The 24,990-nt window shown below is 42.1% G+C and overlaps 1 protein-coding gene across 1 annotated transcript in view; it reads left to right on the plus strand.

Annotated features, from left to right (window-relative positions):
* The first annotated feature begins 293 nt into the window (after nt 1-293).
* The window catches only part of FBXO21 (F-box protein 21), a 58,799-nt gene continuing 34,102 nt past the window's right edge, over nt 294-24,990 (plus strand). The window contains exons 1-5 of the mRNA XM_029619239.1: nt 294-528; nt 11,649-11,784; nt 13,554-13,648; nt 16,319-16,440; nt 24,836-24,982. Coding sequence (XP_029475099.1) covers nt 302-528; nt 11,649-11,784; nt 13,554-13,648; nt 16,319-16,440; nt 24,836-24,982 — 727 coding nt within the window. The 5' untranslated portion in view covers nt 294-301. The remainder of the gene's footprint in view (nt 529-11,648; nt 11,785-13,553; nt 13,649-16,318; nt 16,441-24,835; nt 24,983-24,990) is intronic.

The raw sequence follows: 24,990 nt of genomic DNA on the forward strand, positions 1-24,990 counted from the left end.
CAAAAGTGTTTTCAAACCCCTCATTTCTGCGCAATTCGCATATTGGAAAAAATGCAAAAGAGACAGGCCCTTAATAGCTTTCCTGGCAGGTTAGAGTGCATGAACAGGATTTTCATTTCTGCATGGTTTCAGGATCCCGCGCTTCCCAGTGCTCCCTTTCCGCAGTCCTGACAGCGCACTTGTGACAGGATCCCTTAGTTCCTCTTTCACGCCTTTAAACACATTCCCTGAGGCGCGGCGGCGGTGATGACGCAGGGTTCTGGGCGGGGCCTGTTGACGTCAAGCAGGTAAACAGGCGAAGATGGCGGTGGCGGCGCCTGTGGATAGTATTAGCTACTCTCCGGCCGAGGACTGGACAGCCCCGGAGGGCCTTGGGCTCACTGAGCTCCCCGGGGAGCTGCTGGAGCTCATTCTGTGTTCCGGTGGACTGGTGCACACCGACGTGGGCAGCGCGTCGTGTAGCTGCCGCCGCCTGCGAGAGGTGTGCCAGGGCCGGGGCAAGGTTTGGCGGCATTTGTTCAGGATCAGGTAGGGCGGGGGATTATGGGAATGGAGTCTGGCAGGGGAAATCATGGGAGGGTAGGAGGAATCGGGGGGATCAGGGGCTGCTGCGTTATCAGGGGATCTGAGATGGGGGCGGAATGAAAGCCGAGTGTAGGCCTGTGGAAAGATCAAATTGGGAGTCGGTTTGCACACAGCTCTGCTGCAGATAGTTTTCCTTTTTTTTTGCGAGCGGTTTCATACGTCAGAGGACATTTGTTTATACAGTGTATGCGAGATATTTGATACAGTTATGGTATCTCATACTCCCCCCTCCCCAAAAAAATCAAATCAGTCTTGAAAAGTGCAGAGAGGTTAAACGAAGGCTGTACTCTGTATCCTGTGCATTATTGCAAAAGCACACTTGACATATTCTGCGTCCCTGTAAAAGTTGCACGCTTCAGTTGTCATTTTTTAAATTCCCTGCGATTCATCCTCCTGAATATCTAAGTGCAACTAGACTACCGAAGTTGAGCTTCAAGGTGTCTTACAACTCCATGGCCACATTTTTGTACTTAGACTGCTGAAATTCTAGCCTTAGTTGCCTACTTTTTTATTTTATATTTATTATTTTTATATACCAACATTCGATCTGAGATATCACATTGGTTTGCATTCAGGTACTGTAGGTATTTCTCTATCCCCAGAGGGCTTACAATCGAAGTTTTGTACCTGAAGCAATGGAGGGTAAAGTGACTTGCCCAAAGTCACAAGGAGCGACAGCAGGACTCGAACCCTGGTCTCCTGGTTCATAGCCCACTGCTCTAACCACTAGGCTATTCCTAGTCCTTCTTAAGTTTCTTTTTTGCAGTACATTTGCAGGAAAGTATATGCATGCACTTTAATTTGTTCATATAAAACTGCCCTGCTGAGTATGATGATGCATTCAGTATTACATGAGTCATAAAAGTTCTTGCAAACTAATATGTAAAACAGGGAAAAGTCATCTGAGGCATTCCTCTATTGCATCAAGTCAAGCTGCACCATCAACTAACCTTTTTGTTAGAACATTAAAGGAAAGAGGAAAAAAAGGCTGCTACGGTTTTTTAAAGAAGTAGCTGAAAAGGTAAGGGTGAAAAGGTTAGTGTTCATAAACTACAAAAGCGCAAAAAGAGGAAGGTAGACAATATCTGGAAAAGCTAAGAGAGCTGGAAAGTAGAAACACAAAAATTCAAATGGATTTAAAAATAGTAAATATGGTAAAATGGTGGGGACAAGACTTTTTTTTTTTTTTATATGTTGATGATAGAAGTACAAAAGTGGCAGTGTGAGACAGGTGAGGAAGAATATAAATTGATGAGGAAAAAGCAAAATTGCTTAACAGATATTTCTGTTCAGTGTTCACTGTAGAAGGGCCAAGAACAGGACTACATAAAACAAATATAAATGATTGGAAACGAGGTAAATTTGAATATATTTTCAGTAGAGTGTATTTGTGAGGAGCTAACTAAAGTAGATACGACGATTAGGCTGGGTGAGATACATCCAAGGGTACTAAGGGAGATTAGAAAAGCTCTGTCTGTTCTGCTGGCTGATCTTTTCAATGCTTCTTTAGAGTAGAGAGCATTCTGGAGGATTGGAGACGGGTGGATGTGATTCCTATTGAAAAAAGAGGAAGTAAGGAGGAGGCTGGGAACTACAGGCCAGTTTTTCTGACCTCCGGGGTGAGCAAACTAATATAATCTCTGCTAAAACAGAGGATAGTGCACTTTTTGGAATCCAATGGATTGCAAGATCTAAGGCAGCTTGGTTTTACAAGTGGTAGATCTTGTCAGTTGATCTGATCAGTTTCTTTGATTGAGTGACCAGAGAGTTGGATCAAGGGAGAGCGCTAGATGTGTAGTGTGCTTGGCATGGTTCTGCATAGGAGACTTATAAATAAATTGTGTGCCCTTGGTATGGAATCTAAAGTGACTGAATGGGTTAGAAACTGGCTGAGTCGGAGGTGACAAAGGGTAGTGGCAAATGGCATTTACTCTGAGGGAGGGGGATGGTACTAGTGGTGTGCCTTAGACTTGGACTGGTTCTTTTAAAGATTTTCGTGAGCGATATAGTGGAAGGATTGTCGGGAAAGGTTTGTCTCTTTGCTGATTATACCAAACTCTGCAACAGGATAGACAGCCAGTAAAGTGTGAAGAACACGAAGAGGGATTTAGCGAAACTCAAGGAATGGTCTAGGGTCTGGCAGCTAAGATTTAATGCTAAAAAATGCAAAGTAATGCATATTAGTGATGAAATTCTTCTCAGGTCTAAAGTTATCCGGCCTTGTGTGGTTGGATAACTTGAATTGTAACCAGATATCTTCAGAAGATATCCAGTAAAGTAGTGCTGTCAAAAAACAACAACAAAAGAAAAAGCATGTGGCCCTGTCATACCATGCACCCCTAATCCCTTCCTAAATTTAACAAAAATATTTCGGTATCTGTAGATTTGGGCCCCCTCCAATTCCTTTCCTCAGATCTGTTAATATAGGGACGTCAACATATAGTTAGAGTTTGAAGAGATATCACATTCTGAAGTCGAGAACATGATAAAAAAAAAATTGAACCCTGCTCCTCACTCAATTGACACCATACCCATAATGGAATTTAAAAAACTAGCCAACACAGTTGCTTCAATATTAGCTAAGATCATCAACCTTTCCCTAGATGAAGGATCAATGTCAGATATCCTGACAGGAGCCATAATCAAACCAATCATTAAGAAAAAGAACCTTGACCCCCTAAATCTGAGCAACTGTAGACCAGTTTCCAACTTACCCCAATAGCCAAACTAATTGAAAAAACAGTTCAAAAACAACTATCAAACCACTTAGAAAGTAATAACATATTATATCCTGCACAACATGGTTTCCGCAAACACTACAGTACTGAGGCATTATTATTAGCTTTATCAGACAATATCTTAAGAGGCTTTGATACAGGAACACATTACATTCTGATTCTATTGGATCTCTCTGCAGCATTTGACACTGTAAATCACAAAATACTAATCAATAGACTAAAAGAAATAGGACTCAATAACAAAACAATAAACTGGTTTGAATCATACTTAAACAATAGATTTTTCCAAGTAGAAATCAAAAACACACTATCAGACAAAGTTAAACTACAAACAGGAGTCCCACAGGGATCAGCCCTGTCTACAACACTCTTTAACATTTACCTCCTCCCAGTATGTCACCTACTCGCAGGACTTGGAATAATACACTACATATACGCAGATGACATACAGCTACTGTTACCCATCGTAAACACAATTGAAGAAACAATGAACTGGCCATTATGTATCTTGAAATAATCAAGCACCTCCTAAACCAAATGGAACTGGTAATAAAACATTGATAAAACTGAATTCTTACACCTAGAATGAAAAAATATACACCCTACACAAACTACAATCGCAATCAAAAATAATGAAACTGTAGAGTTAGCAATAAAAGTACGGAATCTAGGGGTAATAATTGACCCTGAGCTTAACATGAAACAACACATTTCACAGAAATTAAAAGAAGGTTACGCTAAACTAATGATCCTTAGAAGACTGAAACCCCTGCTAATGCTGAATAATTTTCACACAGTCTTACAGGCAATGATATTCGCGAGCACAGATTACTGTAACTCTCTGCTATTAGGGCTACCTCAAGTTACCATTAGACCACTCCAAATATTACAAAATTCCGCTGCTAGAATTTTGACAGGCAAAAGAAAAGAGACCACATCACAGGTACACTTGCTGAGCTACACTGGCTTCCAATTGAACAAAGAATACAATACAAAGCATTGTGTATAATTCATAAACTAATCCATGATGAAAAGGCCGACTAGCTTAATACAGCACTGCGGGTACCGCACAGAAACCTGAGATCTGCTAATAAAGCTCTACTAACTATTCCTTCTGTTAAATCAGCGCGCCTCACTCAGGTAAGGGAGAGAGCACTGTTGCTGGCTGGACCTGTTCTATGGAACTCCATGCAACTTGAAATAAGGCTGCAGAGAAATTTGAAACTATTTAAAACTAGTCTGAAAACCTGGCTTTTTAAACAAGCTTTTTATAAAGACAAAGAGAAGGAGGAAAGCAGTTGAAAGATAAGGACGCACCAAGTAATCAGTTTCTGTCCTTTATTATCTCCAATTGCATATTAACGCTACATTTGAACCGCTTGACAGTTTCTCAACCGGCATACAAGCCTTAATTAAACACACAGTTTCTCTTATTAAAATGTTACCATTTTATGTTGGCACATGTATAATTTGTAATCTATACCAATTATAGTTTTTCCTTATTGTGCCTTTCTGTAAACCGTTGTGATGGTGAATTAACTTAACGACGGTATAGAAGAGTTTTTAAATAAAATAAATAAATGTTATTGTCGGACCCTCCCATCCACCCGCAGTCTGAAGAAACTGTGCAATTATTGCAATTATTTAGATTTTTGATATTTTTTTATTTTTCTGATTTTTATGCTTTGTCACTGTGTAATCAATCTCTGCCATAAGTCCGCTTCAGAACCAATTTCTGCAATAATTACTTAGCATTGCCTGATACAAACTCTTGGCAAACACCTATTCAGAACAGGAATATTATGCTATATATGAATAGACCTCAAGTAAATGCAAGATCTTATTGGATTCTTTACTGAGATGTGTCTAATTCCATGACGGGTAAGATTCTTAGTCTCCCTAGGTTAGGCATGCTCTGGATCAACCTAAGACATGGTGAGTGACCAGTGGTTTTGGAGCCAAATGCTGCACTACCTGTCAATCTGAGTGATATGGAAAATATACCTAGATCTTCATGTTGTGAAGAAACAGACTAACAGGGCAGCAAAGAGATAAAATCATTAGTTATTGTACCACTGAGACTGGTTTGACAAGATTTTTTTTCTGAGAAAACAGACTAAAGGAATCATAGTAACCAGAAAAGATTGTGCAGATAACTAAAATCACTGTATTAATTGTAATTACTACTCCAGATTCAGTCTAATTAACTTTTAAAACATGAATTACTGTTAAGTAAACATGTTTCAAATGTATTCCCCCCCTCAAAAAAAAAAGTGAAAAAGAGATTTCCAGAATGATTTATCTGAATTGCACAGAGAGTACAAGAGGGAGCACTGAGGAAGTCAAAAGCTTTATTGTATCTCTCTGTTCAATGTAGTGTAATGTAGAAACTAGCAATTAGTAAAATATGTTTAGCATGTTTGACTTTCTTATAGCTGTGCAGAAAAGCTTTAACATCAGATGTCTGGAAAAGGATAAGTGGAATACTGTGAAAGATTACAGAAAGAAAGATGTTCTGACATGCTTAGCAAAGAAATAATGTACTGTTTAAAAATCTTTATTTATAAACTTCTGGATCTCTGTCTTTAAATTTCTGAGTAATAGGTATATAAATTACTGAGTACTGATCTTATACATTTCTGAGTAATAAGCTTTAGTCTATAAATCTGAGTTTATAAACAAGTAAAGAGTATAAATACAATGTAAATTGTAAGCTCGGTTCATGTAAACAATTTTCATTGATGTGTTCATATCAGTAAAACGGTAATACTTATTTCAGTTAACTTGGGTGTGATTTTTATTTCATCTGAGTTAGAAGTCTCAGGGACCTACAGAAACCTAACACTCTTTTCAGTTCCTGCACAGTTTCTTCAAGTCCTAATGTCCTGCATTGCACCCACCCATGCCCCCCGAATCATAAAAATCCTTGCTGGAAGTGGGGTATGGTGACCTTACCCCCTCCTGGCACTCCAGCATTGCTGGAAGAATTAACAATGCTGTTTACACTTCAGTGCTTCTTGTGACAGAAGCAGCCCTAGAAGTGTAAACTGCTTCCTTATCTTCCTGCTACACCAGTCATTAGGATTGGGATAATCCTTTCCTTATAGCTAAATGAGACACGGATATGCCTCTCTTATGATGTCACTCAGGGCCTATAAGGGGTGTGAGTGTGGCTATTGCCCATCCCCAGTTGTGTCTGCCTCCAGTATTGTGATGGTCAGACAGATTAAGCTCCCAGAGTCACAGTTCGGCCAAGGCTTAGTTGACATTGTAAGGATTATAAGAATAGACTGTAGCCCATGCGATACTGCCTGCTTCCCATCCCCCTCTCTTGTAAGGACTGGCAGAGCTACAGACAATCACCACTTATTTTACCTTTCTATGTGACCTGATCAGCCTAGGAATTCACATCTGTTTGTCTCAGAAGAGAGAGCTTTTTATTGTAAGCCATAGGTTACCAACGTAATACTAACAAAATAGCAATCTTACCCCTAGATTGCCTATCTATAAGGCCCTCATAGTAGGCAAGTATTTATATCTCTATAGAAGGAGCATTTAATAGCTTGAGGTGATGTGTTGGTGGTTTAGGGTCCAGTTTTCCGTGCAGAGTGAGATATACAAACAGCACAGTACACCTCTGTGAAGATTTGACGTCATTTGGAGTGAGGAAAGTCTCACATTTCTACTATGTTCCCTCACCCTAGCTTGATGGACTCTATAACAGGGCACCATCAAGCTAGGCTGAGATAACATAGTATAGAATTTCATCTTTAAGAATCTGAGATCCAAAGTCCCAAGGCGAGAGGTTGGTCCTTTTATCTCTCTAGTGGAGGTCATGGATAACTTTGAGACTCCTAGCATTTTAGACCTAGCAAACATTTTTCCTTCACGACTCAGAGTATGAACCAGTCCTTTCGGGGCCCTTAAGAGCCAAGGCCTAACTCAGCTAGCTCCTCTGGAGCCGAACATGCTTCCCAGTGTAACAAAGTGGGATTGCTATTTGGTACCAGGAGTGGACTCTGATATCTTTTGACCTGTGAGTGTTTGCAGATCACTACTCCTATTCTTGACACTTTTGTGGTATCTCTGCATGCCTCAGCCGCTCAGGGTTTGGCGGTCCAGAATACTTTCTCAACGCTTTGATTCTTGCAGAGTCCCTTGTTCCAGTCAGGGTCATGTTGGTATTCCTTTTGGTTTGTGTTCCCAAAATGGATGGGTCCTACAAGTCCGTCTTTGTTCTAAGGAAAATGATCTACAATCTCCATATTCCACTTTTCAGATGGAATCTCTTGCTTCCAAATTGGTGAGCATGTTTTAGAACGAATGTCTATCATCTGTGGACTTTGTGAAAGCATATTTTCATATCCTCTTCCAGGCAGGAAGATTAAAGACTTTTTTTCATTTTTCTATACCTTTTCTAGAACTTTCAATTCAGAACACTCCTCATTTGGACTGTACATTGTTTCATGAGTATTTTCCAAAGTCATGGTTCTGGTGGCCTTTTGGAAAGAGATGGCATCATAGTACATTGCTTCTCTGTTGGTTGATTTGGACCAAGTCATACCAAGGAAGTCTCCAAGCATCCAACAAGAGTGGTTCAAGTTTCAAAGGCTTTTGAGCACTGTGTTGTCTTTGCAAAGAACAAAGTTCTTCCTTGTTTTCCCTAGGAGCTCCTTTTGACATGTAGGTAAGTTGCATATACTTAATGATGGAGCACATAGCCCAAGTTATGCAACAGGGGCTGAGTTCAGTGATTTGAGAGCCCCAAGGGCTTGAGTCTGTCTTTGGCTTCTAGGTTTAATGGTGGAACCTTGGATTTAGTTCTATAGATCAAGGCTCAATTAAGACTGCTACACCTATGTCTTGATGATTGTTCCATTCTCTGGATCTCAATACCGCCTTATTTTTTCTGTTGCAATGATATATGGATTCCCTTAGTGGATGGTTCCTCAGAATCTATTGTAAAGCATGAGTCTGGTCCTTCCTGTGGGATTCAGGTCACAACAGATGCCAGTCTGGCATGTTAAGTAGCACATTGTCTGGATCAAGTAGCTCAAGGCCTCAGGTCTCTTGGTCTCTCACCTAATTGGAAACTAGGGTGATAGGACTAGCCCTTTGTCCCATGGGTGGCTTAGATGAACAGACAAGGGGTTGTCTGAAGTCTGAGGCTGTTACTGGAATGAATAAAATTATGAAAGGACTTGAACAGGTAAATGTGAATCAGTTATTTATTCTTTCATTTAATACAAGGACTAGGGGGCACTCCATGAAGTTAGTAAGTAGTACATTTAAAACAAATCAGAGAAAACTTTTTCACTCAACACATAATTAAGCTCTTGAATTCATTGCCAGAGGATGTGGTTAAGGCAGTCAATGTAGCTGGGTTTAAAAAAAAGTTTGGATAAGTTCTGGAGGAGAAGTCCATAAACTGCTATTAATGATGTTGATCTAGGGAATAGCCACTGCTTATTACCGGGATCAGTAGCATGGAATCTGTTTAATGTGTGGATACTTGCCAGGTACATGTAAACTGGATTTTGCCACTCCCTCTGTCTGACCCAGTAAAGCAACTTCTTATGTTCTTATGAATCTTTTTCCCCTTGAGCAGAGGAGATTCTTCAACACTTGACAGCAGTTCATTGTGCAGGTCAGTATAGTTCTTTTTAAGCCAGATTCCTGAGTAGGTTTCTCCTGGATCCAGGTGAATGGGAGCTCAGCCAAGACACTTTTTAAAAGATAAGACTCTGGTTGGGAAAAGATCTAATGGCAGGATGCCTATGTTTTTGATTCATTGTAGGGAGTGCATAATCAAAAAAAATTACTACCTTAATTCAGCCTTGGCCAAGAAGGAGTTTGCTATTCATCTACTACTGTGTCCGCCAGTGGGAAGGATTCTTCATCTCTTAAGAGTTGGTGGGCACCTGTGTGGTCCTAGTGGCTTCATATTGCCCACAGAGGACATTGTAGGCAGTTCTGATGAGATTGCGTCAACCATCTTTCCAACTTCCAGATGTCTGAGAATTCTTGGTACAGGTTCTTCACCTTGGCAGATCCATTTTTATTTTTTATCTTATGACTTGATGCTTAATAGGTCAAGAAAAGAGGTTCCTCCTCAGTGGTAATTTCCATCCCATTGAAAGTCTGTATGTCCTCATCCTTTCTGACTTAGATTAGAGTTTAATATCTCTTGGAGTGTGAACTACAGGAAATGATCGGTTTCCTCTTATCAATTGGACAACTCCAGTATTTAGCCTTTTTTCAGCGGGGCTTGACAGGGATTGGACTTTGAACTCTTGAAGGCTCACATAACACCATTTTTCCTGTTTCTGGACTAGAATTCAGGGCATCTTGTTTGCCTCCAATCAGGTTGTGTCCCATTTGATTCATAGGGTGAAGAGGCTGCAGCCTCTTTTTACGCCAGTATTTCTTCAGTGGAATCCTCTATTGTTGTTGAAGATAGTAATCTCACCTCCCCTTTGGACCTTGGTAACATGCTTTGGTTTAAGATCTTTCTTTGAAAGAGATTTTTCCTGGTGGAATTCTATTCTTGACTTTTTTCCGTGGTTTAGGTTTATTCCTGTTTGGGTCCTTTTCTGGTAATTGTGTCAAATTCGGTAACTTTTTCACCTCTTATCTTCCTTTCTACTGAAGGTAATGTTAATAGGTGTTTTCTTTGCCAGCCTTTTCTAAAGAGAGGTGTGAGGGCAGCTACAAATCCCTGAGAGTTTTTGGTTGTTTGCTTTCTTCTGAGAGCCACTTAATGGTGAGGCAACCTGTAAGGCTTTTTTTTGATCAAGGACTTGATTTTGTCAGCATATTAGCTTGTAAGCCATCATGCTGAGATCAGTCTTGCTCATTCTACTACAGTCTAGCAACTCCTTGGCAGAAGCAACTACTTTTGCAATAGTGGACATTTGCAAGGCAACTGTTTGGTGGTTGTTGCATCTCTGTCTGGGCAATGCAAATTAGATTTTTTTTGCTAAGGAAGATGCAGCTTTTGTAGTTGGTATGTTAAAGTGGCCCTTACGTTTTTCCCCTTTTGATGTGGTTGGGCTCTGTTACTTCCCACTTGTCTGAACTGGTATAGTAGGATGGAATGGAAGGAGAAATGTTCTTACATGTTAATTTTCTTTCCAAGAATCCTGCTACACCAGTCCAGGATCCTTCCATGAAGTTGGGCTGTAATAAGAGAGAGGGGGTGTTGCGGTCGGTTGACCGTACTGTACATATTTATTACAGAGAGAGTTTCTCCCTTCTCAGTATTTAATTGCTGTCTCCTGCCCTCTTTCCACAGGGTTTAGACAGGTAAGGTACTATAATAAGATTTTCGCTCTAAATGTTTGACGTGTTTACATTTTTTTTTTCCATTTTTGAATGTTCTTTTGAGCCCTTTGTCATAGGAATACAGGCTTGCTCAGGGCTGCACCAACCCTGGCAATGATGTCTCAAAGGAAAACTGTGTGCTGTACCTTCATTTGCTGGTAGGGGGGGACATAACCCACTTGTCTGGCTGGTGTAGCAGGATTCCTGGAAAGAAAATTTCTCTATTTTCTCCTTTGCTTTAGCCTTTGTTATCCACAGTGACTTGTATAGCATAAAGTATTGGACTCTGGGAAAGAAGGGATCGTAAAAGTTGTTTGCGAGCTACATTTGGCTGATGACAGATGCAGAAAATCTGCTGGAAAGCTTGTTTTAAGAGGAGGGATTTGTTTTACCTTTTGATTACCGTTAAAAGCTGTCACCTAGCCTCCCAAACCTCTTGCTGTAGTTGGCAACCAGGAATGGTTGCCAACTACAGCAAGAGTAGTTGGCAACCAGGAATGGTTGCCAACTACTACCTCCTAAATAGTCTAGAGAATATCTGAACACAGGGAGGGCAATAACAAAGCCATTTCCAGGCAGAAAACTGTGTTTTATGTGTAGATATGGGGTCTTTGAAAACGGACTACCCATACCATATAAAAGTGCAAGCGTAGTGCCAATACACATGTACTTTTACGCCATAGGTAGAGGCATTTCTGAAGGTGGAGTCTGAGCAGAGTTAGCACTTACACACACACATGCAAATGTATACTTTTGCAGAAAAATGTACTCTTATAAATAACAGGTGCAGGTCTGTGCATGCGTTTTTTCTGACTCATTTTTCAAAAAGACCTTTTTCCTTTTGAAAACCGATATAACGTTTGCGGATAAGAGGTACCTGCAGACTTCATGCTTCTGTGCACAGTTAGATGGTTGCCTTCTAATTTGATTGGCCATGGAAGTGAATGAACAACCTATGTTACCTTTCGGGTTAAGCACTGAACCTCTTTGTTTATTGCCTAGGTGGCCATCGCTGCAGAAGTATTACAGCCAGACTGAGAGCTTTGACTGGCGCAAGGAATATAAAGCACGGCACAGTGCTGGATTAGAAGCCCAAAGGATTGTGGCTTCGTTCTCCAAACGATTCTTTGCAGAGCATGTAAGGAGGTCTTGTAATTCATCATTAAGTAGTGTGCCATGAAATGAATGTTGTCTATGCTTTTCTCTGCTACCAGCCATTGTCATTAATGTCTAAATGAAATCGTTAGCAGTACTACAGAAGACAAAGAAGAAACACAAAATCTGCTAAACACGTACAGAGAAACACTTAAACCCCAACCCTTACCTACAGAGGAAAATAATTTAAATTAAAACAGTATTGGTGCCTGCTCTGTCGTCTGTATAGGCCATTTTCTTTTCTGCCCCTTTATCTTCTTTGCTCATGTTTGCCTTCAAACCTTTCCTCTTGCTACTCCATAGCGTATTCACTTCCTTTGCAGTTCATTTGGCCTTCCCTCATTGAATTCAAGTCACTCTTTTTGGGGGAAGCATTCTGTTAGTTTCCATAAGGCTGTCTCGTGCCCGCCACTCCACCCAACACCGTTTCTCAGTTCCATCTGTGTCTCCTGGATCCGTCCTTCTTTAATCAGCAATACATTGAAATGCAGCATCAGTTATCCTTGTCTCTTGCTCCACCAGTTGTTTCCTGATTTCCACAACCGTACCCTATTCTATCTCTTCTGTAGGATCATTTACACTTACGTAGATTGTAAGCTCTTCAGTAAAAGAACCTCATTATTGTTGTAAACTCTTCAATAACTTATCTGTGATTACCTTGTAAAATACTACATGCTGTATAAGTGCTCTGTTTATATGTGTGTGTTTATATTTAGTAATTAATGAAATACATTTTGGAGTTTTGTACACTCAGTTTTTCCCTCACCTAGTGATCCTGTAGCAGAAATAGTAAGATTGCTGCTAACAGGATACCTCAAACAGGTACACTTTGATGGAGCTAACCCATCCATGCCACCTTGGAGTCAGCTGTAAGTGTCCAGTAAGCAGCACTGGCTTCCTTCTCCCAGAGGCTGTTTGTACTCACCTGTACATTGCACGTATACCTCACCAGCCACAGCAGACTGGAGACATAGGTTTGTGTATCCCACACACAGCACTTCTGTCACATCACGGTGCCAGGGTTGGAATATCACCCATAGGCACAACTCTGCCTCAGATAGGAGTGCAGTAAAGCTATACACAGTGCTGCTTCCTGGGCCCTTTCACTTTTCCCTTTTTCTTAAGCAAATGTGGGGCCCCCCTGGCCAGACAAGGCATGCTGGTTGTAGCATTAGTTTTACAAAATGTTAAGTTTTGCATTTACAGTCATGTGGTACAGTATGTGACCTTTAATCATGTTCATTTTCTAATTTGCAGACACTAACTGTAAAATACAAATTGCATTGACATCTACTGACAAGTGTAGTAATTGCATGCACTGCCCTCTGTGTCTCTCCTAGTTCTGTCAGAGATTGGTTATCACTACCTTTGCTGATAGCCTAGTCCAAGCATCCACCACCCTCTTTGCAAAGAATGATTTTCTCACATTTCCTCTGAGCCTCAACCTCTATCAAACTGTCCTGGCCTATACTACATGTTTTAAGCGTCTCTTTACTGGATGCTTGGGATGGCTACACAAGGGAGGTGATGGGGATTGATTGATTTAAAGGAATTCTTTTCCTCTGAAGTTCAGGGAGGCATGGGATGGGCAGAGAGGGTTCCTGGTTGTAGAGAGTGAGAGGCAAGATAAAAATCAATATGGGGTTCTATGAGAATACACTAGGAATGAAATTGGGCAGATTAGGTGGGACCTTAAGGTCTGCTATCACATTCTCTGTATCTGTGACTTCCTATGTAATGTGTGACCCACAGGTTCCCTGTGACGGCTTCAGTGACATTGAGACACTCAGATGCTCGGGACGTTTCTTTGAGGATGAGCTGATGTCCATTCTGAATATGGATGGAAGGTGAGCCTGGCAGAAATCTTGATGGGCTTCAATCTTTGTGACCAACATTATGGCAGCCAGTGAAAAATTAATTATAAAATAAACCTGCAGCATTAGCCAGCTGTTATGTCATAATTTATATAGTTTCTTTACCAAATCTCAGCATTCTTTATAATTATAATATAGCAGTAGAATACAAAGGTCAACTTTGTGTGATGTCATCAGTTGAGCTTCATATTCCATTTTCTTTGTGCTGTGATTAAGTATGATAAGAGTATTTTTAACTATTAAACTGAGCAGATACAAACTGGAAGTCACATGAAGTTAGCAAGTAACTCATTTAAAACAAATCGAAGACAATTCTTTTTCACTCAGCACATAGTTAAACTCTGGAATTCATTGCCAGAGGATGTGGTTTCAGCAGTTAGTGTTACTGGGTTTAAAAAAGGTTTGGATAAGTTCTTAGAGGTTAAATCCATAAACTGCTATTATGGTAATTAGTAAGCAATAGTAGCTTGTGATCTGTCTAATGTTTGAGTACTTGCCAGGTACTTGTGACTTGGATTGGCCACTGTTGGAAGCCGGATACTGGGCTTGATGGGCCCTTGGTCTGACCCAGTATGGCATTTCTTATGTTTTATTAAATATGTAATTTAAATCTCATTTTCACAAAATGACTCTTCTCTGGAGGATTGCTTTAGAAAATAGGGGTGCAGAGCTCTGCTCCTTGAAAGCCACTGGCAGATCTGATTTTCAGAGTAACAAGCTATGCAAATGAATCTTGTTCTTAAACCATACTGTGTAAATGTAAGTCCTTGGGTTATATATGAGTGCTTGTTCTGTTCTCAAATGTATTTAAACTCTGTTGCAGCCCATTGAGAATGAATTGTAAAAGTCCATGGGTTTCCCTTTATATAACATCAGGCAATCTTAGCCCGTGCCTAATCTCAAGAAGAAAATGGATGGGACTGAAATATCAGAAGCCATTTCACTGGCCTGAAAGAGAGGTGTTGGCAAGCATAGTCCTTACTGCTGGAGATCGTATCTATATGAATGATATTCAGAAGCTCAGAGACTAAAACTTAAGTGCCGAGTCCAGGCAGATACATAAAAGGTTGCCTCTCTGTATCAGCACATTTTAGAGTGGTTGATTGAGGGAGGAGAATTTACAACTCTTGAGATTTGAATTGGAGACATGATGTTGCGTTTATTATTTTTGGAAACGTATGTGCTTTACTAGAAGACCTGGTCAAAAGGAAAATTAGATTTGCAGGTCAGGTACTTAGAGGTTCTGGTGGCAGATGAGGTACTTTAATACTGGTGAGCATCATAGAGAACAAAAGAAGAAGGAAAACAGATATCAGTCTGGGTAATAACATTAAAAAATGGACAAGTTCTGGAAAACTGGGCAAACCAAAGAGGAAGTCTGTGCATCAGACCAAGGGTCCATCAAGCCCAGCATCCTGTTTCCAACAGAGGCCAAAACCAGGCCACAAGAACCTGGCAAGTACCCAAACACTAAGAAGATCCCATGCTACTGATGCAATTAATAGCAGTGGCTATTCCCTAAGTAAACTTGATTAATAGCCATTAATGGACTTCTCCTCCAAGAACTTATCCAAACCTTTTTTGAACCCAGCTACACTAACTGCACTAACCACATCCTCTGGCAACAAATCCAGAGCTTTATTGTGCGTTGAGTGAAAAAGAATTTTCTCCGATTAGTCTTAAATGTGCTACCTGCTGACTTCATGGAATGCCCCCTAGTCCTTCTATTATTCGAAAGTGTAAATAACCGATTCACATCTACTCGTTCAAGACCTCTCATGATCTTAAAGACCTCTATCATATCCTCCCTCAGCCGTCTCTTCTCCAAGCTGAACAGCCCTAACCTCTTCAGCCTTTCCTCATAGGGGAGTTGTTCCATCCCTGGCTAACTTCAATATTCAGAGTTAGCCGGACAATTTAGCTAGCTAAGTCTGGCTGAGTCAAAGAGCTTTCCTAAAATTAGCCGGCTAACTAATTAAGGGGGTCATTTTCACGTGCGATACCTTGCTAAGGGCGGAGTCTGGGTTGAGTCGGGACCTGAAGAGGAGGAGTCGGAGCGGACGCGACGGTAACTTTGCTGGCGGTGATAAGGTAAGACCCGTTATCGCTGCCAGTAGCGTGCCCAATAGCACCACCTTTCACGGTGGCGCTGTTGGGTGCGAAAGCCGGCAGCGATATCACCGTGGTGGTGCGATTGGTGCCCTCTTTCGCAGGCCCACCCCCCCATTACCGTGGGATTCACAAAGCTGTGCGACAATAGAAAATCCCGGCCTAGTGTGGCTGCACTGTTGAATACGCCACCAAAGTTAGGCTGATAAGTTTATTCGGCTAACTTTGCTATCCAAACTGTGTCTGAATATAAACCTCCTGATGCCTTGCTTTTGATTTTAAGTCCTCCTAAAAATGTTTCTATATGTTTGTCTTGCTTATCCATTATACATTTTTGCATAGTTTTTCTCTTATGGTTTGAGAATTGGTGTAAATTTTGTGAGTATTTGATTTAAAATGTATGCAGGCTGACACACAATTTTATTTTATGAAATCAAGGACTGAAGTCTACATTTCAGGCTTGCAAAGGCAGTGCAGTTTACCTTGTAAAGACTTTCAAATGGTTTCCTTTGTTTAAAACACGTGATTCTTTAGGAAGGGTTTGACCTTGAAATACTATGCAAAGAAGATCCTTTACTTCATCCGACAGCAAAACATTTTGAAGAGTCTGAAGAAGTTTCTTGAGCAGCCTGTGGAGCAGCAGTCATTTCTGGAAGGTGAGTGTAATCCTGAGGGATGTGACATGTTACCTGCAGAGCTTACTTTCCTTAGGCAGATTAGGAGAGGAGGCCTGCACTGCTAGCACATCCTGGGACTGGCTGGCTGTTCTGGTGCAGTGTGACGAGATCCACCAAGTACTTTTGGGAAGGAGAGGTAGAAAAGCTGCTGCAGTGCATTTATGGGTATTTATAGGAGGGCTTTGTGGCTTTAGTATTAGTAGATCTGTTTAGGAAATCTTCTAAAGCCTATCATGGATAGGTTTGGACTCATGAAACAGAAGGGAAATGTTCATGAAAAATATTTACTAGCAGACCTACTATAATATATTCTGCACTATGTAAGGCAAAGGCAATGATATGACATGATCCCTCCTCCAAAGATCTTATACTTTAGTTATTGTCCAATTGTATTAAAATGACCCAAACCAACACAGGGAATCTGTGAAGAGACATCACTAACACCCACCTCCACCTGACTTTCTTAGCATTCAGACAGGTTAATCCACACCAGTGGGTTATGCACCTCTACCAGCAGATGGAGACGGAGCAAAGCTGACATCATGGAATATATACCCCTGCACGGACAGCCTGCCAGTATTCTCCATCTCCAGGAGATGGTGGCCGTGCATCTCCCTACTGGGGATTGCTTAAAAAAAGAAATTTGTAGAAGGAGAAAAGAAGAAGGAAGTTAATTTGCCCCGCTCTACTGTGGTGATACCTTATGGTCCTTTCTGCAGTCGAGTTTTTCCTGAGGTGAAATCTGTGGATCCCTCCCTCAGATGAGTGCCTCGGTCCGGTAGCTGGTTTTCCAAAGTGGACTTAGCTGTAGAGAGTCAAACAGTTGAGAGACTAGTGGATGCAGGAAGCCAAGCATGGCAGTGAAGGCGTTTGCCCTCTTCCCCTCCCCCCCCCACCCCCCCCCCCCCCCCCCCCCCCCCCCCCGCTAGAGACCATCTCTATACTCGGGTAAAGAATAATTAAAAAAGGAAAAAAAGGGGAATTAACTTTTAGGGATTTCCTCCCCCTGCTGTTCTCTGAGCTTGGTGCCATGGTCCGACGTCCATTCCTGTCTCCGGGAGAGCTTCAGGAATCGTAGCAGCTCGGTGGGTTGAGCGGCCTTTTTGGCTAAGCCCCGCTCTCTGGCTTTGCTTGGTTGCTGCATAATAGGCTGTGGTGGCATTTACGCACTTTTCTGTGCACAAGGCTGCATTGAAACAGTGTCTGATGTCAGCTTGCGCGCCCGGGTGTGTGCTTAGGTGTACACTTAGGGCCCAGAGGGGTTAGGAAGGCCCCAGGGAGCTGTTTTGAGCCCATATGTATGTATGGTATATGTATAACTGCTTTGGATGTTTAAAGCAAGGTGAGCTACTGTTGCTGTTTCTTTGACTCCTGTAAATAAACCTTTGTTCCTGGCCAAAACAGCCAAGTCTTGCTGTCTTCTTTGGCTGGCGGAAGAAAGGATTGCCAGGCAACAAAACATTTGTCAGATACATAGGAGAAAGGCCCAAAGTGGTATAGTGAAATTGAAAGGTGAAAAGGATCAATGTATGGAGAGAGACGAAGAAATGGGGGAAATATTAAGCAAATACTTCAGTTCTGTTTTCAATAAAGAAGATCCTGGAGAAGGACTGTCGCTAGTTAACAAGACTGTGGATGGGGGTGAAGTATACACATCTCCGTTTACAGAAGAGAATATATGGGAAGGGCTAGGAAAACTGAAAGTGGACAAAGCCATGGGGCCTGATGAGATCTATCCCAGGATACAGAGGGAGCTCAGAGATGGGCTGGCGGGTCCGCTGCACAACCTGTTCAACAATAGATCCCTGGAAACAGGAGTGGTGCAGAGTGGAGAAGAGCGGTGGTGGTCTTGCTTCACAAGAGTGGGAGCAGAGAGGAGGCTGGAAACTACAGGCCAGTTAGCCTCACCTCGGTGGTGGGAAAATTAATGGAGACTCTGCTGAAGGAAAGAATAGTGAACTATCTACATTCAGGTGGATTGCTGGACCCCGAGGCAGCATGGATTCACCAGGGAAAGGTCCTGTCAGACTAATCTGATTTTTTTTGATTGGGTGACAAAAGAATTGGATCGAGGAAGAGCGCTCGATGTCATCTACTTGTATTTCAGCAAAGCTTTTGATATGGTCCCGCATAGGAGAATTATGAATAAAATGAGAAGCCTGGGAGTAAGCGCCAAAGGGTGGTGGCATGGATTACAAACTGGTTGACGGATAGAAGCAGTGTGTAATGGTAAATGGAACCTACTCTGAAGAGAGAAATGTGTTAAGCAGAATGCTGCAAGGATTGTTTGTTTATTTATTTATTTATTTTTAACTTTTATATACCGAGGTTCCTGTATGGGATACAGATCACCCCGGTTTACAAGAAACTGCAACTTCGCGCAAAGGCCGTACATAAAACAAGTGAATATACAAATACAAGAAAAGGTACAACTGGAACATAAAACAAGTGAATACAAGATCTGGTACAAGGAGCTTAAACTGAACATTCTATGATATGGAACGGCCCAGGAGACCGCAACGGGGAACTTAAGGGAGATTAATACATTCGAGAATAAAGTGGGTGTTGTGTGTGGGTACAGGGTTACGTACATTGCATTAAAGTCTGCAAACAACACTGGGTGAGTGAACATAGGGAACTGGATAGGACTGTTATTGGACCAAGGCCAAGGTTAAGTGAGAGTATATTGTGGACTAGACCCGCCTGATATTAAACCACGGCAAAAGGTTAAGTGTCAGGGAAGGCTTGGATGAAAAGCCAAGTTTTTAGTTTTGGTTTTTTTTTAAAGCTGAGGGGCATGGTTCAAGTCGGAGGCCAGGGGGGAGCGTGTTCCATTGATGGGGACCTGCTGTGGATAGGGCCCGCTTCTTTATTGTTTATTTCGCCGGAGGGGCATACAGTGTGCCTTTGTATGCACTTCTGATGGGTCTGGAAGAAGTGTGCCGTTTCAGTTGAGTGCTTAGTATGAGAGGAGAGAGGTTATGCGTCGCTTTGTGTATGATAGTGAGAGCCTTAAAAAGGATCCTGTATTTGATAGGCAGCCAGTCTAGGGAATGGAGGATCGGTGAGATGTGTTCTCTTTTATTGACGTTGGTGAGAATTCTAGCGGCGGCGTTCTGTACCATCTGTAAAGGTTTGATGGTGTTGGTGGGGAGTCTGAGCAGGAGGGAGTTACAGTAATCGATCTTCGATAGAATGATGGATTGTAGCACCAGGCGGAAGTCGTTGAAGTGAAGGAGTGGTTTCAGCTTTCTGAGGACTTGCAGTTTGTAAAAGCACTCCTTTGTGGTGTTGTTTATAAAATTTGTTAGGTTTAGCTGGTTGTCCAGCCAGGCTCCTAGGTCCCTGACAAACGGTGATAGGTTAAGGTTTAGTGTTGTAGGTGGAGAAGAGCTTGGTGGGTTGAGCAGGACGTGATTGTCGTCTTGAGATATGATGAGCATCTCTGTTTTGTTGGAATTGAGAACTAGGTTAAGGCTGGAGAGTAGGTGCTTAATTGACTGCAGGCAATCATTCCAGTGGGTCATGGTTTTGTGGAGGGATTCTGTGATCGGGATGAGAATTTTAACATCGTCTACATAAAGGTAATGAGTTAGCTTTAGATTTGTGAGTAACTGGCAGAGAGGGAGCAGGTAAATGTTGAAGAGGGTGGGTGATAGGGAGGAACCTTGGGGGACTCCCTGGTCAGAGAGGACAGGTGGAGATTCTTTATTGTTTATCCTAACTTTAAAGAACCTGTTGCATAAGAAGGACTTAAACCAACTAAGTGCAGAACCTTTGATGCCTATGTTTGCTAGTCGTTCTAAAAGAATTGCGCGTTTAACAGTGTCGAAAGCTGCGGACAGGTCTAAAAGAACCAGAAGGTAGGATTGTTTTTTCTCTAGGTTTAAGAGGATGGTGTCCATGAGTGATAAAAGGAGGGATTCAGTGTTTAGAGATTTTCTGAATCCATACTGAGACGGGGCGAGTATGTTATTTTCTTCGAGGTATTCAGAGAGTTGCTTGTTAACTATTTTCTCCATCAGTTTGGCAATCAGAGGTAAGTTGGCTATGGGGCGGAAGTTAGCTGGATTGTTGTTGGGACTGGTCCTATTCAATATCTTTGAGTAACATTGCGGAAGGGATAGAAAGTAAAGTTTGTCTTTTTGCAGATGATACTAAGTTCTGTAACAAAGTGGACATGCCGGAAGGAGTAGAAAGAATGAGAAATGATTTAAGGAAGCTTTAAGAGTGATAGAAGATATGGCAGCTGGGATTCAGTGTCAAGAAGTGCAGAGTCATGCATTTGAGGGGTGTGGTAATCCAAAAGAGTTGTATGTGATTGGAGGTGAAGGGCTGTTGTGCACAGAGCAAGAGAGGGACCTTGGAGTGATAGTGTCTAGCAATCTGAAGATGGCGAAGTAATGTGACAAGGTGATAGCTAAAGCCAGAAGAATGCTGGGATGCATAGAGAGAGGACTAACCAGTAAGAAAAAGGAAATGATAGTGCCCTTGTACAGGTCCTTGGAGAAGCATCACCTGGAGTATTGTATTCAGTTCTGGAGACCATATCTCAAAAGGAACAGACAGAATGGAGGCGGTCCAGAGTAGTGTGACAAAAATGGTGGGGGGAGGGGGGGTCTCCATCAAATGACTTATGAGGAGAGGTTGAAGGACCTAAATATGTATACCCTGGAGGAGAAGAGATGTAGGGGAGATATGATACAGACCTTCAGATACCTGCCTACCAGATGATGCAACTGCAATATTGTTCTCTGCTTCAACGGCAAGATGTAATGGGGAACTGGACTCAGACAGCAACCAATAAAGGACCCTGACTTTGACGGTTTGGGAAACTAAGGATGGGTGACCTGTATGGTGTGGCAGATGCTACCATTATAGGGGGAGACCTTTATGGTGCATCTAATGCTACCATAAGCTTGCTGGGCAGACTGGATGGACCATTTGGTCCTTTTCTGCCGTCATTTCTATGTTTCTGTGTTTCTTGGGAAGAAGGTGTTCCACAGCAGAATGCTTATTGCCCGCATAGCTGCCTACCAGCTCTACATGAGTCAATATATGCAGGACATCTGGAAGCAGGTGCAGGATGTTGCAGAGCAACTGCGTCGTCAGCAGCAAGATACTCTTGTCGCTAGTACATAAGGGCCTGGAGTGTGGAAAACCCAAGGTACATTCGACCTATGATGTTTTCGAGATGGCATCGAGGATCTCTGCAGCGGAACTTGGTGCCCACAGGCTCGCTTGGTTGTGGGCCTTGGATCTCGGACTAGAGATGCAGGAGAGACTCGCTGCCATGCTGTGCATGGGAGAAAATCTCTTCAGAGATAAGGTTAAGGAATGGTGACCCAAATCTGGGCCCATCGTGCGACCCTTCAGCAGCTCTCCACCAGCACTATGGACCTGTCCTCCTCATCCAGGAGGTCAGTGAGGTCAGGGCCAAGGAAGTCCTTCATCTGTCCAAGTAGGAACTATCCTCTACCATCTCACTCCCGTCAACAACACCAGGGCTATCGTGGCCATCCCAGGCAACAAAGAACCCCGAATTCCCAGCTGGCACCTTAGTCAAGTCCAGAGAGAAGGGGTTGTGAATGCATTTTAGGGAGCATAGCCCAGTCGCCCATACCTAGCGTGATGGATCTGCCGGTCGGGGAAGGCTGCAATTCTTTGCAAACCGATGGCCCAGTATAACCTCAGACCAGTGGGTTCTTTCCATCATCTGTCAAGGGTACCTATTGAACTTATTGGATGCCAGACAAATTGCCCCCTGAGCCCATTTTGGGGCCTGGTAGCGCATCAAAAGGTACTAGTAGCAGTGCTCTCCTCCCTCTTAACAGTCAGAGCAGTCAAACCTGTTCCACTAGGACAAAGAGGGTGGGGATTTTACTCCCAGTACTTCCTGATACCAAAGAAAACAGGAGGATGCTGTCCCATCCTAGACCTAAGGGCCTTGAACAAATTCATCAAAAAAGAAAAGTTCAAGATTGTTTCCCTGGGCACCTTGATCCCCTTCTTGCGAAAAGTGGACTGGCTATGCTCCCAAGATCTGAAAGACGCATATCAAGATCTTCCCAAGTCACCTGGTCTCTGCCTGCCACCCCAAGGAGTTGGGTTTCCACTATGTGGGTTTCTTCTCTAAGAACATAAGACTTGCCATACTGGGTTAAAGCAAATGTCCATCAAGCCCAGTGTCCTGTTTCCAACGGTGGCCAAACCAGGTCACAAGTACCTGGCAGGATCCCAAGGGGTAGATGGATTCCAAGCTGCTTATCCCAAGAATAAGCAGTGGATTTCTGCAACTCTACCTTAATAATGGTTAATGGTCTTTTTCCTCCAGGAACTTCTCCAAACCTTTTTTTAAACGCAGCTACACTAATAGCTTTCACCACATTTTCTGGCAACATATTCCAGAGCTTAATTATGCATTGAGAAAAAAAAGATTTTCTCTTATTAGTTTTATTTTATTCTTGAATTCTATATTATATGACTGATGGGGACCCCACGTGAACATATGGTATAATGCATGTTCAATAAGGGTCAGACAAAGTTCTAGAAACTTTGACATCCCGGGCTCTATCCTATGATGGTTACCCATGTGTGAGGGCTAACATCCTGCAGTCCTCAGAAAACACTTGTTATAGGTAAGCACTCTGCTTTCCTCTTTTGGATGCCCAGTTACATATTGCCAGTGATTCCATACAAAGGATATAGGATCCTGTCCCTCCCTGCTTGTTTAGGTAGAACATCACTAGTTGTTTGTCTGAGCATATATATTTTTGTTTTTGAACCAAGGCTGGAAGATTTTTATAGCATTGAAAATTGTTTCGCTCTAAAAGACTGAGATGAAATTGAGTCTTCTCTTGGGACCAGGTCCCTTGTGTACATATGTCGGATAGGTGTACTTCACATCTGTAATGAGATGCATCTGTGGTTAATACTGATTGTATTTCCGGATTGCTGAAATCTTCCTCCTTTAGCAGGTTCTTTGCATTTAACCACCATGTTAGAGAATCTTTCATTTGATTGCTTAAGTGAATTTTGTGGTTCAGTGGCTGAGTTAATTAATTCCATTTGTTTTCAAATGCCACTGTAGGTGTCACATTTTCAACTGTGCAAATGGTGTTGCATGTACCCCAGTAATGTCATGCAGTTTCTTGCTGTTATCCATTCTTTCTCTTTTACTTTTTTGACAAGACCTATTTGTTTGTTTGCCCTCTTTAGAGGTAGAAATGCCTTCTGTTAGTGCATTCCTATGAATTCCAGCTGTTGCTTTGGAAAGGGAATATTTTTTGTAGTTTACTAGAAAGCCCAGGTAGTGTATTGTATCTCTAAGAAGGGTTAAGTCTTCAATCACATTTTCATAAGATGTACTCGATACTAGCCAATTGTCTAAATATGGAAGTACTAAGAAGCTATTACTGCTAGGCAGTTCATGAATACTCTGGGAGCTGCAGCCAGGCTGAACTGTAGTATTCTGAACTGATAATGGTTTTCTTGAAAGGTGAATCTCAAGTATTTGTGATGGAATCATTGAATCGGAATGAGTGAATAAATGTCTTTCAGGTCCAGAGACAGCCATCCTCCATTTTGCAAGAGAGGCAATATTATACCTCTTAAGTTCAGATCCCCGAGGTCTAGTATTGGACATAGATTGTCTGTCTTTTTGGGGATTAGGAAATATCTTGAATAGAATCCTGTTCCTTGTTTGGATTTTGGGACTGTTTGAATTGCACTGGATTGGAAGAGAAATAGCAACTCTTGTTGAAGGACTGCCACTGGTTTTGTTAGTGCTGTTGGTATACTGAAGGATTCACTGGGGGTGTGAAATCGAAATTTAGAAATTAGCCTTTTCTTCTTATGCCTAGGATCCATTTGTCTGTTGTGATTTGAGCCCAGTGCTTCTTGAAGAATTGCAGTTTCCCTCTTACTTGTAATTCTGGGAATGGATCATAACGGTGATATGGATTGAAGTCAGAGGGGACTGAGTAGCCCTTTGTGGTGGTTGTTGGCCCTGTCTTTGCTGATTCCTGAGCTTGGAGAGACAAGAGACCCGTATTGGCACCGTTGGATGATATCACCCCCAGCTTGTGTGGCTGTTTGTGATGCTTGTTCACGGAGAATATCGGTGCCAATGGGTTAAACTTAAGCCCTGCCCCGGAACACCCCAACACTGCCACTCTCTTATCCATTTTGTATAGGTAGCAACTTACCAGCACAACATTTAAACAGTGGGGGGGGGGGAGAAAGCAAGAATTTTTACAAGCAAAAGTTAGTTCAGGTAACTTCTGAAGTTACCCCGACAAATCTTTTGAATATGGACCTGTGAATTGTCAACATTGAATTATAACTGTAATTTGTCTTCTCTTTTACTTTATAGGTGCTGTTTTAATTGACCAATATTGTAATCCCCTGTCGGACATTTCCCTAGAGGGTGTCCAGTCACAGATTAGTGACATTTTAGATAAAGTTAAAAAAGTGCTACAGGTGAAAAACTGCAGACACCCCAGTTTGTCTCCAGAGGCAGGTATGGAA

The sequence above is a fragment of the Rhinatrema bivittatum genome, chromosome 11, assembly GCF_901001135.1.
Source record: "Rhinatrema bivittatum chromosome 11, aRhiBiv1.1, whole genome shotgun sequence".
In the NCBI taxonomy this organism is placed as follows: domain Eukaryota; kingdom Metazoa; phylum Chordata; class Amphibia; order Gymnophiona; family Rhinatrematidae; genus Rhinatrema; species Rhinatrema bivittatum.